General features: G+C 33.2%; 1 protein-coding gene across 1 annotated transcript; it reads left to right on the forward strand.

Annotated features, from left to right (window-relative positions):
* The first annotated feature begins 398 nt into the window (after positions 1–398).
* LOC132715640 (uncharacterized) lies at positions 399–4,800 on the forward strand. The gene is made up of 5 exons (XM_060698677.1): positions 399–419; positions 735–815; positions 2,496–2,580; positions 3,598–3,674; positions 4,411–4,800. The coding sequence occupies exons 1-5, from the start codon at positions 399–401 to the stop codon at positions 4,579–4,581; spliced, it is 435 nt and encodes a 144-aa protein (XP_060554660.1). The 3' UTR covers positions 4,582–4,800.
* The last annotated feature ends 11,539 nt before the right edge of the window (positions 4,801–16,339 follow it).

The raw sequence follows: 16,339 nt of genomic DNA on the forward strand, positions 1-16,339 counted from the left end.
AGATAGATTACTGTATTTTTAATCTTTAGATGGCAAGAACAAAAGAAGTTACTGAAATTTGAGAAGATAAAGAATATAATATAACAAGAATGAAAATACTGTATACATTGTATATTTTTTATTAGAGGGAAATTATGCAAAGGATAAGGGTAGCAGTTAGGGAAAATAATGCTTAGCTAGAATATAAGTTGATGCTGAAGAAATATTTCTGTATTTGCAATAGTTGTATAAAGGACATTACTAGAACTGTACTTTTTGTCAAGAATTATAGACCCTTTTCTTTTTTCAATCTGATTAAATAGTGTAAGGTTAATATGCTTATAAGCCCTGCTGTTTAGACTAAACTTTAGTAATGGTATGATTTATTTAAAGAAATAGAGGATATTTGTTTAGAAATTATGAAGCTTTGGTGTTCACAGGTTGAAATACATTTCAATCTTACACTTAACAAACATTTTTTCTTTACATAATATGCAAAGGAACGTTTAGAAAATGCATTTTAACCTAATACTAAATGAAAAGTGTGCCAAATTACAATGTCACATCATTAAGTTGGTTTCTAGTACTGTGCACACTGGTATTTCACTGAAAAGACTTTACAGGCTTAAATTCAAAACAGTGAAAATATCAAATTTATATTTTATACTTGTATTTTATCACTATTTTATATTTCACTGATATATTTCTATTAACCACCAAAAAGCATGTAATAAAAGTTCTTTTCATGTTTTTAGGACCAGATAAAGAAATTAGGGGACAAAGTTGCGGAACAGAAGCATCTTAGTGAAACATTGCAAGTTGAATTAGAGGACAAGGTAAATGCTTATAAAAGTATTGTTCTAGTTTCCGGACAACACATGTTCAGTCAAACAAGACATGTTCTGTCTTAAGTATAACTCTTACATGATGGGCTATGGACAAGAAATGATAGCTAGTCATAGGTTTTTAGGCAAGAAGACTAAAGATAATTCTGTCAAGGATTTTGACACAATTATGCCCCTTGATAGACACACTAGACATGCTTATTTCACTTGTACTAAGTTGATATATAAGGCTCTAAGGATGGTCAAAAGTTCCCACTGTCTTCTAGACAGATGTTGGTTTTTCTTTAATTTTGGATTGAATATAACCTCGAGCATATTATTTATTACTTATTTTAAGATAATACTTTACTTTGGAAATACTTATTTTAGTATTAAATTTGAAACCTGTTTACAAAGAAATCCGGAGCACATAATTTGATTATCTATATAAAATCATGCTTTCAACATGTGAAAAATCATTGCATTTGTATAATGACATTCATTAAACTATCCTATATCATACAGATTTCACCATCCTAGGATATATTTTGATCTACCATACCGTTATTTATCATGAAGGTGCAGTAAATACTCTCCCTCAGTGAAGATAAAAATAATGCATTGTCTGCATACATGCGTGCGTGCATGCATGATATAAAATTTATTCTCAGTAAATTATATTTATAATGAAATAATAACTTCAAAAACATGCTCAGGGCCTGTGAAATTATGCAGTTGTTTTTGTTTTTCATATAATTGAAATGTACAGTTTGCATTGAAGTCAGCATGTGTTATGTAAGTAAGATAAAGCCATGGCTAAATTGTCCCTCCTTGGCAGAGTGATAAAAGGCACAAGACTCTCACCCCCCAAAAAAAATTGTTGGTCCTAAATTCCGAAACATTCCAAATTGATACTTTGATTCGTTTCTATGGAAGAGCATTAGCGTCAAAATGTTATGACTTACTCTCACAGGAAACATATTATTAAGTTTCATATTATATAATATTCCGAGTTTTATAAAAGTAATTTTGGATGGCTTTGTATTTTATTTCCTTATATGAAAAATGGCTAAATTATCCCACCTGTGAATGCAGCAAGGCCAATCTGTTATTGACTAAATGCCAGATTACACTTAGCTTCTCCCCTTTTGTTATTGTCAGACTGCATTACAAAAATTTTTTATCGAATATTACACCTCATACATTAGTTTGTCGGACATCATAATCTATCATGGTTGGATTTCCCAATAATACCGGTACATACCGGTATTGGACCCATAGACATCTGGCATATGGTTAAGTTATCTGTGCACTTCAGACATGTGCAACTGTACTAGGAGTATATAACTTCAATACCAGTACCAGTATTTATGCAGTATCAGTACTTGATTTTGGTATAGTACTTCAGTACCAGTACTTATGCAGTATCGGTATCAGTACTAGATTTTGGTTCAGTAATGAAGTAACAGTACTTTGATTTAAGAAGTAATTAAGTTTCAATAGCAGTACTTTCATAAGGAGGAACCTGCAATGAGGTTTAAAATGGTACCAAATATTTTCCCAATTAAACAATTTAAATGACGCAAAATTTCCTAACTGGTCTAGGTACTTTTTCTTATAATGGCTGGGAAAAGGTACTGAGCAGTGTTATTAAGTAATTATTAGTATAATAAATGCTGTAATTTCTTTCAGGACGCTGTAATGCATGATCTAGAATTGTCGAGGGACAAGGCGATAGAAAAATTACGACAGTCTCGCAGTCCTATTAAACCAAATAGTAAGTGAAAATATATTTATTTTGTTTTACAAGGCTATGTAAATGTACATGCTTATGATCATAAAAATTGTATGCTTATTTATCTGAAAAAAATATCTGCTCTGTTTGGGATTTGATTTTGCTGCTACAGACTTTCAAACATAAAGAAACCAAAAAACAAGGTGACCTAGACCATTAAGTGAAGGCTTTATTGCCTGAAAAAATAATTGCCAGAGGCTTAAGTCATAAGAAAAAAGTACAAGTTTACTTTATTCGTTGAAGTCTTATGTTCACTATAATTTTCAAATGTTATCATATTGGCATTTTATGTATGGCAATTTATGTTCACATTTCAATGTAAAGAGATTCATTTTTAACTCGACTAATGGAAGAATAGGAAGAGTTATTGTTCTCACCCAAGTGTTGGTGTCATGCTTTGGTTAAGGTTTTTTCATGCAAGTTGGTATATCCAAAACAACTGAATGGAATGGGATGAAACTTTACACACCAATTTGAGAGTATAATAGGTGGTAGTTATCCAAGGCCCATAAGAATTATATGTTTTTGAGAGAATTATGGCCCTTTTGAACTTCAAAATTCTACAATATCTTTTATCTTGCTTTACTATTTAGCTGAGAATAGTCAGGCATGCTGTCCTACCACCAGCTCTTGTTCTTATAATTGCTATTGTTCAGGAATATTTAAAATGAAACATATCTAATATATGTAATATTGAAAAAATACATACGAAGAATGATAAATGCAGGTTCTTGCAGATTTTAAAGAGGAAAGGATTTTTTGTGAAGAGGGGCAATGTTCGAGAAAGGAGGGGAAGTTAGGGTGTGAGGTGGTAGGTGGGTGGATGGGGGAGGAGGGGAAGGGCAGAGACAGAGGTATGAAGGCAAGTGGGAAGGCCATGATTAGTAAGGAAGGAGATAGGGGGCTAATAAATTTTGTTCAAAATTTGTGTTAATAATTTTAGATTCACGACACACATAAGGAGGTGTAATTTTATTTAAAAATCTATATTCTTTTCAGATTCACGCCAGACAGTGGGAGGTGTGGAGTATTATAACATGACGATGACCTCCCTTGATTTAGACAATGCCTCCAAGGTAAGGTTTCTTCTCAAATATTGCTTGACTATAAGAGACAAAAAAACGACACATGATAAGAATAAGACTGATAACTATGGTTACAAATATTACACAATACTATATACAAATAATCTGTAAAAAAGAATTTAAGAAATAAAAAAGAGCATATTTCTTTCTTTGGGTTTGTGTGCAATCATATATTCAAGGGCAATAAACATTTAAAACAAAAAATAAGTTATTGATTTATGCTAACAGAATCTGTATCACTGGTGTTCATATTCTACACTATCTCATCTTAATATAAGGATCTTACACCTGCTACCGGTACAAACCGGAACATCTAGCTTGAATGTAACTGTTTACAGCTTTAACAACGCTTTGCGAGCATATGATAGGTTAACCCTTTGTCTGCCATGGCAACTCATTCTACCCATGTGACAAGTGCAGACCAAGATCAGCTGGCACATCCTACATCTAGTCATGGTCTGCTCTGTTTGCTGATCAGTCAGTAACTATTTTGAAATTTATCCCAAAAATGGTAAATGGTTTGTCCAGATTAGAAGATGGGCAAAATGCAAATTAAGATTTATAAGTGAGTGTTAATGCTTTAGAGGTATTTACTTTGGATATTACTAAGTTCAGTACCTGCATGTTATATAGTAAGAATTATATATATTTTTTATGTAATTTATTATTTTATATAATTTTATATGTATTAAAATATACATCTGATCATTTTTCTTGGTTTTGACAGGAACAAGTGGTTGATTCCCTCAAAGAGATTGTTTCTGAAGCCAGTAAACAGAAATGGTATCTGGACAGACTGATCTCCCTTATCATTGAGGAATCTCCATGGTTACTGGATGAGGTTGATTCTGAGTTTGACAGCCTCACTTTGACAGACCAATCAGAAGAGTTTTGTTGATTTGAATTCTTTTTGTTAACACTCAAGGAATACGTTCTTGAGTTTTATACTGGTCTTGTTACTTATATATTCTACAAGTGAAAAATTGTTCTGTTAATTCTTTTTTAAGACTTTCTTGTTACATATTTGTGATTTTTTCAATGGCCAACAAAGTGTTCCAGGTTGTATGTTTTGTAACACTTAGTTGAAGATGTTAAGTTTAGTGTCATGTATATTTATGAAAATAATAAAGTCACAGCAATAACACGTATAATATCATTTTTTATTTTTCCAACGTTTCGGCAAATGTATGCCTTTTTCAAGGTAAATAAATAATAATAATATCAACGGACGTGACGTCGTAATTTTACAATTAACGTCACGCCCACTTTAGCGGAAAAAACGAACAAATACGAACAATTCCAATTCATGATAAAAGAGATAAGTGCACCAAACAAAGCATCAAAATATAAAAACGACACAATAGATATCGGATTAATAATAATATTTCCTATAGGGTTTGATTATAAAAAATGATAATAGGAAAAAACGAATATCTATGTGGCGTAATTCTAGCATTTGTAGCGTGGATTGATATTTTTTTTTTTTTTTTTTTATGTATATTTATGCAAATACATGTATTGTAAAATGTGTAATATTTTTTTTAAATATAGTTTAATCAAAACAGTTGCAATTTGGACCAAACCATCAGATCTATTGTTTTTAATATTAAGATATTGTTGGTAAATAACAGTCCCCTCATCTTTTAGAGTAAGGGAAAAAATAAATATTTAAAAAAATATTTAGGTATATAAATAATATTTTATTGTTACTTTTATAATTTAGGCAAAAAAATAATCATTTATTATTTCACTTTAAAAATTTAGGCAAATAAATAATTTTTTATTATTTTACTTTAAAAATTTAGGCAAATAAGTAATATTTTATTATTTCACTTTCAAAATTTTGGCAAATAAATAATCTTTTTTATTTTTTTACTTTAAATAATTTAGGCAAATAAATAAGTTTTTATTATTCTACTTACCAAACTACATTTTTACAACATAATATGTGTTCAATATGTAGTATTTTAGCACTCTTGTGTTCAAATCCATTCCATGACATTTGTGTTCTTTGATGTCAGGAAGATATCAAATTAGCTTACAGAAGGCCTTTGTTTCTATTCCGGTTCAGAAATGCATAAAGAGGCTCAGAAGGGTTTCTTCCACTAGTAAAGCTGATATATGGCTTATAAGACCACAGCAGTAAGTCTGTGTTTCTACTTAGATTTGGAAATATGTAGAGAGTCACAGAATGGATTTCTTCCACTAGTAAAGCTAATGTGTGTGGCTTATATGACCACAACAGTGTCAGAGCATCCATCATACCATATAAAATATAGTCAAAATCCTTGCATGCATTAAATTAAGTAAACATATTGCCCCTATCACTGTATCTACTTATGAATTGCTGTATTATTTCTCGGTCAGCAAACATTTTCCACTGGCTATTGACTAGATGGACTTTAAAATTGCCATGTTGAATATATATAAAAAATGAATTTTTTATGATTCACCTGCTGCAAATGGTGGAGGGTTTAAGGCTTATCGGCTTTCCACAAGTCTTCAAGTTTTAAGGTTTATTTCCACATATTTGTCTCTATGTTTTATGGTTTGTTTCCACATAATTGTCTCTATGTTTTAAGGTTTATTTCCACATATTTGTCTATGTTTTAAGTCTTATAAGGTCATTGTTTTTCTTGATGCCTCAGTCACAACCTGTTCTTATTGCTTCAGTAGTCACTGTTAAAATTTCATTTAACTAACTGTTTTATATATGAGTCGCGTCATGACAAAACCAGCATTTGCGCTGTCTGATCAGGATCCATGCTGTTCGCTATCAGTTTCTCTACTTGAGATAGGGTTTGTATGCGAACAGCATTGATCCTAATCAGACTGTGTGGATGCACAGGCTGGTCTGGATCCATGCTGGTCGCAAACCCATTATGTTGGTTTTCTCGTGGCACAGTTCATATATAGATTAACCTTAATACTTAGTATTTATTCTTTTAAAACAGCATTGTTTAGTCTTTTTCTATGCATTCAATTGTTTTAGCTGTGTTTCTCTATAAATCATGCAAAGTTGAAGAAAATTCTCTCCTCTTGTTTAAATTTTACTTCTTTGTCTTTGTAAAATATTGAGCTACTTCTTGAAAGGTCTTCAAGTAGGAATTATAAAACCTTGTGGGCTAGGCTACGTCATTTCACAAATTCATAACAAATATATAAACAACAGACATACTTTTCCTTGAACTATAGATATTCCTTGATTATAGACTTTGACAGACATGTAATTATGAAATTTTAGACAAATTATACATCATGTGTTGCAGAAATGATGCACATTTCATCATTATCATGAAAAGTATACTTCATTTGATTCACTTATTCAACTATTGACGTGCCTTTCCCAGTAATGAAAATTTCAGATTAAATATGTGCATGTATGTATAAATAAGATGTAAAACCTCAAGAATATAAATGTCTTAATTTTATCTTTATTGTTAAAATTAGTATACCCGTGAGCATGAGATTGTTTATGGGTGATTAAAGCACAATTAGCTCCTTGATTTTAAACATTTGAGCCGCGTCACAACAAAACCAACATAGTGCTTTTGCAACCAACCTTGATCCAGATCAGCCTGTGCATCTGCGCAGGCTGATCAGGATCCGTGCTGTTCGCTTACAAACCCTATAACAAGTAGAGAAACTGATGGCGGACAGCATGGATCCTAATCAGACTGCGCGAATGCACAGGCTGGTCTGGATGCATGCTGGTCGCAAACCCATTATGTTGGTTTTGTCATTTCTTTCAGTCAGTATTTCCTGATTCCATTAAAAGCTCTTTATCTGCATAAAAACTGTAAAAACATTGCAAAATTTGGGATTTTTGAGAATATTCTATATACTTAAAGGCACATTATGGCTCAGAAATTCATATTTTTTTTAAATCTTTAGTAATGTCAAACATGTGTTTGATAATGTTTGAATACCAGATTAAGGGCGTATTAGATGTTTAACAACTGTTGAAAGTTGCGCTGAATGTGCAGTAATTTGTCATAATGGTGACAACATGTAAACAAAGTAGTATTTTGACTTCCATACAAAATACTCATTCACTATGATTATACCTATTTTAAACAGAGCAAAAGAAGTAAGAGATGGTTCATCTATGTGGCAAATGAGCATATTTATTTTTTTCTTTGGAAACTGTAACAAGATACCAAAATTTAAAGTTTTTGAGAAATAAAAATGTTACCATTTCTGAGGCATAATGGGCCTTTAAACCCTTATCACGCTTAAAATCTTAAATTGTACATGTTCATCTTTCAGTCTGAGCAAAAAACATTCATCTTTTTAAAGGAAAATTTAAAAACATACAGTGCAGATCATGATATGACAGCACAGATGTGCCCCTTAATCTTGGTCTCTACTGCATGGTTACATAGGCAAATTTTATTGCCACCAGGCTAAGATCATGCATGAAATAATACCTGTGAATAGAAGGGCAAGTAAAGTTTCTTCTCACATCCTACTTATATAGCTGGAGGAGAGGGGCAAGTGGAGTTTTTTCTCCACAGCTCCACATATAAAGCTGGAGGGGCAACTGAAAGCCTTGAAATTGTTAGTGAAGTCATTGTACATGTATACCAAATAAACAACATATGAACATTTTGTAAAGTCACTTAATTTTTAGGAAAGAAAATTTGACCAGTTCATGAGTGTTGTGAAATAGGGACCAATCAATAGAGTCTGTACATATATTTTAACAAGGTATATTTTAATGTTGAAATATTTCATATATATGTATATATTTGTTTTGTTTTTGAATGACATTGTATATTTGATTAATATTATGCTATGCTAGTAGTTTTAACCCTTAATCTGCTGGAACAAACAGTAACTAGCATTTTCCATCTGTATAGAATAGAGTCAGGCCAAACTGCACATCTGTCCATTTTTACCAGGCTTATACTATTGGTAGTTTTATTTTTATGCCCTCGCAGGGCGGCATATTAAAAATAGTACTGTCTGTTCGTCCGTACGTCTGTGCATCCCCACTTCATTTGTGTCCGGACTGTTACTTTCTCATACATTGAGGGATTTTAAAATAGCTTGGCACAAATGTCTACCACATCAATACATGTGTCTCGTTCAAGAATCACATCCCTAACTCAAAGGTCAAGCCCACACTAACATTTTGAAGTTTCACTTTATCAAAATAAGAGTTTAAGGTACACACATTTGTGTCCGGACTGTATCGAAGGATTTTAGAATAACTTGGTATAAATATCTACCACATCAAGACGATTTGTCTCGTTCAAGAATCACATCCCTACGTCAAAGGTCAGGGTCACACTACCATTTTGAAGTCCCCACTTTCCCAACCATCATGTCCAGACTGTAACTTTGTCATGCAGTGAGGGATTTTGAAATAACTTGGCACAAATGTCTATCACATGACAACATTGTGTCATGTCCAAGAACCACGTTCTTAAAAGGTCAAGGTCACACTTACATTTTGAAGGTTCACGCTATCACTATTAGAGGTTATAGGTACAAACATTCGTGTCCGGACTATAACTTTGTCATGCATTAAAGAGTTTTAATATAACTTGGCACTAATGTCTACCACATCAAGATGACGTGTTGTGTGTAAGACCCATGTTGGTCAAGGTCACTCTAATAGTTTGAAGGAACTTATGCTCATAATTTGAGTTTGAAGGCACACATTAGTTTCCAAACTGTAACATTGTCATGCATTGAAGGATTTTAAAATAACTTGGCATAACTGTCTTCCACATCAAGATGTGTCGTATCCAAGACCCTTGTCCCAAGGTGTTAGGTTTGCTATAAATAGCACTTCATTTCACCAGAATAATCTTAAGCAATTAGTTACTTTCATTCTCTTTGCTTTTCATAATACCTGAGTGCTTAAGAAACCTTTTCGGGGGGACTTGTCTCTTGTATGACAGCTCTTACTGTATAATAATACTGAAATTCGTTAGTTTTCAAATGGACTATTCCAAATTCAAAGCAGGACCAGTCCATTACTAAAATTAACCAGGATAAGCATTAAAGCTACTTGTTTGAGTGAATATTAGTTTACATACAAATAGCTAATTGTTTAAATAGTTCTAACATATGTATATATTTATAACTATAACTTTTTTATGCAATAATTAACGTACAGTCTAGTCAAGAAAATGTATTTTTATCCAGGTGCTAATATAATGTATTAATATATAAATGTATATTATTATGATTAACTATGCAATATATATATCATATAAATTGTAAATGCTTATACTTTTTGCTCCATTCTTTTTTACGGTATATTATACAATTTTATTGTCTAACAAATGTTAAGAGCTATATAATTAATAAAGAATTATTTACAACTGAATAAATGTTTGGTTTTTATTTAAATACTACATATTATGTACATTTGAACTCTTTAAAAAAAAGGAATATGAAAATAAATATTACAGTAATTTTTCACAAAAAAGAGACTATTAATACATGTATATACCATTGTAATTTACTATAAGTTTTAAGAGTTGTAGAATAGAAGTTTGGGCTTAAATATGAAAAAGTCTGCGAATTCATACTAGAGACGGGAAGGCTGGGAGCTAGGTTGTAATATTTTGTTAGGAACCCTATCTATTAATTGTCAGTACATACATAGACTTTAAATATAAATTTTATCTTCAAAACTTTGGTGAATGAGGGGTTATAAAATATATATCTTATATGCAGAGGTACGTATTATATTTCGAGTCCTCTAGACGAAACGTCGGAAGCACACTTTCCTTCACCCCTATTCCATCGCACATCTGCCTCTTCAAAGGCCTATGTACAGTGTTCTTTTTATATCCCCGGGCATTTAGTAATTGAACCGTCCGTCCGTCTGTCCTTATGAGGTTAACCTAGAACGGCAAGTTGGATTTTTCTTAAGTTCTACCTGTACCAATGGCTTCTTAGTTTACACACTTCCTAATCATTACAAAGTACATGATCTGGTCAAGTTACATATCTATGGCTTCCATATTTACCAAGTTATTGCCCTTTTCAGCACTTAGAAAATGAATAATGGTTAACCTAAAATGGCAAGTTGGATATATCTTAAGTTCTATCTATATTAATGGCTTCTTAAATTCCACACTTACTTATCAATACATCCATGTTTCCCAGTTATTTCCCTTTTTTCACTTTGAAAATAGGGCCTTGTCTGGTTAACCTAATTCAGGCAAGTTGGATTTATTGTAAATTTCTCTTAATTGCTTAATTTATTTTATGATATCTTGCATATTCGGTAGATGGATACTTTTAAAGGTCCTCTAATTTTTTGTGGGGTAAGTGGTCTCTAGGGTCAAGGTCACTGGTTTAGAAAATAAATTTAAACATTTTTGCTCATACAGCCTTTATTTTTTGTTTGATGTCTTTCATGTTTAATACAAACATGCCAAGTGGGGGTCCTCCTTCTTTGGGTATAGTATGGGATAATTTGGGTCAAGGTCACCGATGTTAAAAATGGATTTTTACATTTATACAGGTGTATTAAAAAAAACTTATTAACCATATTCTATAGACAGATGTCATTTATAATTGATAGGGACATAAAATTTGATGGAGTTAGTGGTCAGTTGGGTCAAGGTCACCAGTGCTAAATATAGATTTTTACACTTTTGCTCATACAGCCTTTATTAGCCTTTATTAGTCCCCTACCGGTTTAACCAGAGGGGACTTTAGGTTTACCCTCTGTCCGTCTGTCTGTGTGCTGTTAGTCCATCCATAAAACTGGATCCCACGATAACGCAAAAAGTACTTAAAATATTTTTATGAAACTTGATATATGGATAGATGGCAATATGGAGATTATGCACGTCTTTTTCTTTTGTTCCTATGTTGATAATTCTGGTTGCTATACCAACAAATAGTCTGAAAATATGGCAACTTTAACACATAAACTGGATCCAGTGATAACTCAAAAAGTACTGAAAATATTTTTATGAAACTTAAAATATGGGTAGAGGGCAGTCTGGAGATTATGCACATCTTTTTCTTTTCTTCCTATGTTGAAAATTCTGGTTGCTATGGCAACAAATAGCCTGAATTTCAAGATTTCTGATTTAAATTTAAATATGTGACAAGGTTTACAACTCTAGCACAAAAAATTATTAGTATTACCTCCCTTGAACTTAGAATTTTTATGAAAAAAATGTTGTCTTTTTTTAAATAACTTCTTTATTTCCTAATGTATCTACTTCAAACTTCATATATTTGTTTCTTATTATCACTCAACATTTTTGAGTAGATTTAATACTCTAGCAAGACTATTTCCAGAATTATGTCCCCCTTGAACTTAGATTTTATTCGAGAAATTGGTATTTTTTACTCCAACTTCTTCATTCCTCAAAAGGATTATCGTAATAATATGACAAGTTGGTTAAACATAATTTCCTAATACTAGGCAGGGAAACTTAATACATTACTGTGATATAACAAACTTAGAACTCAGAAGATTTAAGTTCATTCATGTCATTCATTCACTGGTAAAATTGAATGGCCAATGGCCCATCAGAATGTTGCTGGGGTTCTAACCGGTAGGGGACTTATGGATTGCTTGCAATACTATGATAATTGCTTGTTTATTATACAATGATAATTGCTTAGATATATTTCATATTTTGTAGGACGATAACGTGCATGGTATTCATCCTTTTGATAGGGGTAGGGATCAATGGGTCAAGGTCACTTGTGCTAAAAATAGATTTTTACACTTTTGCCCAAACAGGCTTTATTTATTGGCAGGTGTATTTCATATTTGATAGGAAGATTACTTGCATGGTATTCTTCCTTTTGATTGAGTTAGAGATCAATGTGTCAAGGTCACTAGTGCTAAAAATAGATTTTTACACTTTTGCCCATACAGCCTTTATTTATTGACAGATATATTTCATATTTGGTAGGAAGATAACTTGCATGTTATTCTTACTTTGGATGTAGTTAGGGGTCAGTTTGGTCAAGGTCACAAGTGCTAAAAATATATTTTTACACTTTTGTCCATACAACCTTTATTTATTGACAGATTTACTTCATATTTGGTTGGAAGATAACTTGCATGGTATTCTTCCTTCTGATGGAGTTAGGGGTCAGTTTGGTCAAGGTCATCAATGCTCAAAATAGATTTTAACATTTTTGCCCATACAGCCTTTATTTATATTGACAGGTGTATTTCATATTTGGTAGGAAGATAACTTGCATGATATTCTATAGGTGTCAGTGGGTCAAGGTCAAGGTGCCAAGTTTTAGATTTCTTACATTGATATATATTTGATAAAGTTGAATATTTATCACTTCACAAGTCATAGCAATGACTTGGCAACTTATATATTTCACAATTAAAAAATGCCACGACTCGGTCAAGCTATATAACTTGGTTTACAATTTTTTGTAAATGTTTCTGTCCCATAACTGAGTGAATGGTAAACATTTTTTGAAAATATTGCTACTGACAAGAATCGGAGCCGGGGGCATTTGTGTTTAACAAACACGTTCTTGTTTATGTCCGATTAATTTTGCTTGCAGTTCAGGGAACAAAGGTCAAGGTCAAAGAAATTAGGCAAATATGATTGATTGATTGATTGATTGATTTTCTTTAGACCTGGCGGTCAAGGATAACTACCGAAAGTGCAAGCACTTATTTCCAGTAGGGTCCTTACCTCAACAGACTCTTAGAGACAGCTATGAGATACAAGGGAGTCCGGGAACCAGTCCCTAGCTCTTATTGATTCTTTTACATGCCTAGTGTAAAGAACTGATACATGCGAGAATTACCTGGGTTTCTTACCAGTAAGTGGGAAACACTGAAAGTGTCTCTGAAAAATCTAGAGCTTTTAGTTGATCCAAGTCTTAAAATGTAAGCTTTACTCACTCTCTTTAAACAGGTAGTTATTACTGATAAGCCATTGGTAGCAGTATAACACGAAACGCGCAGTCTTTTGGCATATTAATTTTTGTGTTTACTTACTTAATCAAAAAAATTCAAAATGCTACAAAACAACAATTTTTTACCAAAATTAGATGAAAGGCCACGTGATAACATGGAAAAACTAGATTTTGGGTAATTCCAAGGTTTTTCACCATTTTTTGTAAACCCTTTACCTCATATAGACGTGTTTTGACGGCTTTTCGACCCCCTCCCCCTTTTTTCGAGGCCTCAAACAGTGAAAAATTACCCTATTTTCACCCTGGATGAACAAGTTTGTCACGTGACCACACATGAAAACGCCGTTAACATTTCAGCAAACACGGTCGATTTCAGGTTATTATTTAAAGATATCTGACCTTAGGACCCGGCGTTAATTGAGCTTTTATTTTATGTAGGTAGTAATTGCGAGACTTAAGTGTTTTTTTAGAACACTTCGACACAAAATTTCTTTTTGCAAGGCAAACGTCAATAGGTTTTATCTTTTCTATTTTTTTTTTCACTGGACACCCATGTAGAGGGAAAATAATAGAAGATAAGTCTTTTTACAAGTAATTCTCGTCCCTAACTTATTTATAATTCCATTAGCAAGGTTATATTCGATATAAACCCATGTTTTTCCGCTTATTGTCGATTTTGCAAACGTCGTTTGATCATGTAAAATCCGCAAGTCTCGCAAATAAAGGTCATGGTCTAAAACAGAAAACACAACATTATTTTATTAGGGAAAACTCAAATATTTGCAACTTGACTTAAATAACCACCGGTTATATGTATTGATTATTTCTATCTGGAGATTTCAAATTTCAAGTTTGCTCAAAAGTGTTCATTTCATACCCGCGAAGTACTCCCCATGGCTAAAAATGCATAGTTTCAGCCAATGTATCCACTTCTTGAAGGCTCACGGTACGCTGATTTGGGCACAGTGATTAGGTACTGATGAATGGCAGATCCAAGTGCCTGTTGGGGTATTTCCGCCCAGCAAGGGAGGATTTCAAAAAGAAATCACATGTGGCAAGGTCTGTAGAATACGGGGCTGAGGCAAAACAGTTAATTTTTTCAAAAACGCCGAAACTATTGCGGAGGTATGAGCGGGGACATTGTCATGTAGAAGACGGATATGGTTAAAACCATTGACAGGGCGTCGTTTCTTATAATACTTTTTCAGTTTCCTAAGTACAACGTCTTTGTAATACTTCCCAGTGTTACTTTTGCCCTTTTTCACCGCCACCTTCATTGCGACTCCTTCACCGGAGAAGAAAATTGCATGCAAAACCTTCTTTGCACTCAAAGACCGTGTAGCAATTATTGGGTGTTTGTTGTGTTGAGTGGCCCAGATTTCTTTGCTTACTTTTCTGACGGGCTCAAAATAATGGACCCAAGTTTCATCACCTGTGGCGACATTGGCAAACTGCTTTTTGTAATATTTTGGAAACATTTGAAGCAGCTTTTTGCCAATCTTAACCCGTTGCCTCTTTTGCTCATCGGTCAACAGATGTGGCACCTATCTAGCAGAAATCTGTCTGACATTCAAAAGCTTCTTCAAAATAAAATGAACCGTTGATAATGATATGCCTACCTTTCGTGCAATATCACGAACTGTAAATCTGGCATCTCCGTCAATGATATCCTTTATTTTGGAACGAGATGCAAATTTTGGCCTACCTGATTTTGTTACATTTTTGATGCACTCTACACCAGACTCAAAATTCTTTTTCCATCGCCTAACTGTGTCATAAGACACACAAGAAGGCCCATAAGAAGTAGAGAGTTCAGTCATCAACTGCTTCAAAGAGCAACCCAGTTTTGAGCGAGCTTTGATGCAAGCCCGTATTTCATCTTTATTTGTCGACGCTTCTACCAACCATTTTTACTACAGTGGTCAATGACTGCGTGTATTTAAATGGCAAATTGTATGTCTTACATTTAGTCTAACATGTACATGTATACACTGTTGTGTAGGTATTGAATTACCCTATACAGGTATGAACTGGTTTTTATCGTGTCCCTCGCGGATCACGAGACAGAGTACAATAAGTCATTGTTCAAACGACGTTTGCAAATTAGACAATACGGGGAATAACATGGGTTTATGTCAAATATAATTTTGCTAATGTAATTATAAATGAGTTAGGGACAGAAATGGCATTTAAAAAGATATATCCTCTATTATTTTACCTCCGCATGTATTTCCAGTGAAAAAAATGATTTGAAAAAGTCGAAGTGTTCTAAAAAACTGCTAAAGTCTAGTAATGACTGCTAAAGTCTAGTAATTAATACTCACATAAAATAAAAGCATAATTCTATAGTCTATGTCTTATTTTTGTGCTCGCAGTGGAAAAAAGATAAATGTATCTGCAAATGATTACCTGAAATCGAGTCCGTGTGTGCCAAAATAATAATTCGGCGTTTGCATTTGTGCATCACGTGACAAACTTGTTCATCCAGCGTGATTTTGGACATGTGACAGACTAAAAATGGCCTGAGGTCGATCGTAACGTAACGTGTAACCAACGCTGAAGAGGCTTTTGCTACATCTCAATCAATTGAGAAGTTGCAGCATTTTGGTATCTGTTTTGATGGGAAAAAAACAATGCAAAATAGTGATTTTTGGCAATTTTAAGACGTCCCCCGTTGTCATGGTAACTTGAAATTTAAGATTAAGCATGCCGTTTACAGAGGCTATGGTCCAGTCAACATTTGTGCCAAGTTTTATCAGTATTGAATC

The sequence above is a fragment of the Ruditapes philippinarum genome, unplaced genomic scaffold (assembly GCF_026571515.1).
Source record: "Ruditapes philippinarum isolate M1 unplaced genomic scaffold, ASM2657151v2 ctg7454_1_1_1_1, whole genome shotgun sequence".
Taxonomy (NCBI): Eukaryota; Metazoa; Mollusca; class Bivalvia; order Venerida; family Veneridae; genus Ruditapes; species Ruditapes philippinarum.

Coding starts and splice junctions, on each gene's coding strand:
- LOC132715640 (XM_060698677.1), top strand. CDS start 399: ATGAAGCTTTGGTGTTCACAG. Junction 2,581..3,597: donor CAGTCCTATTAAACCAAATA/GTAAGTGAAAAT, acceptor TATTCTTTTCAG/ATTCACGCCAGACAGTGGGA. Junction 3,675..4,410: donor ATTTAGACAATGCCTCCAAG/GTAAGGTTTCTT, acceptor TGGTTTTGACAG/GAACAAGTGGTTGATTCCCT.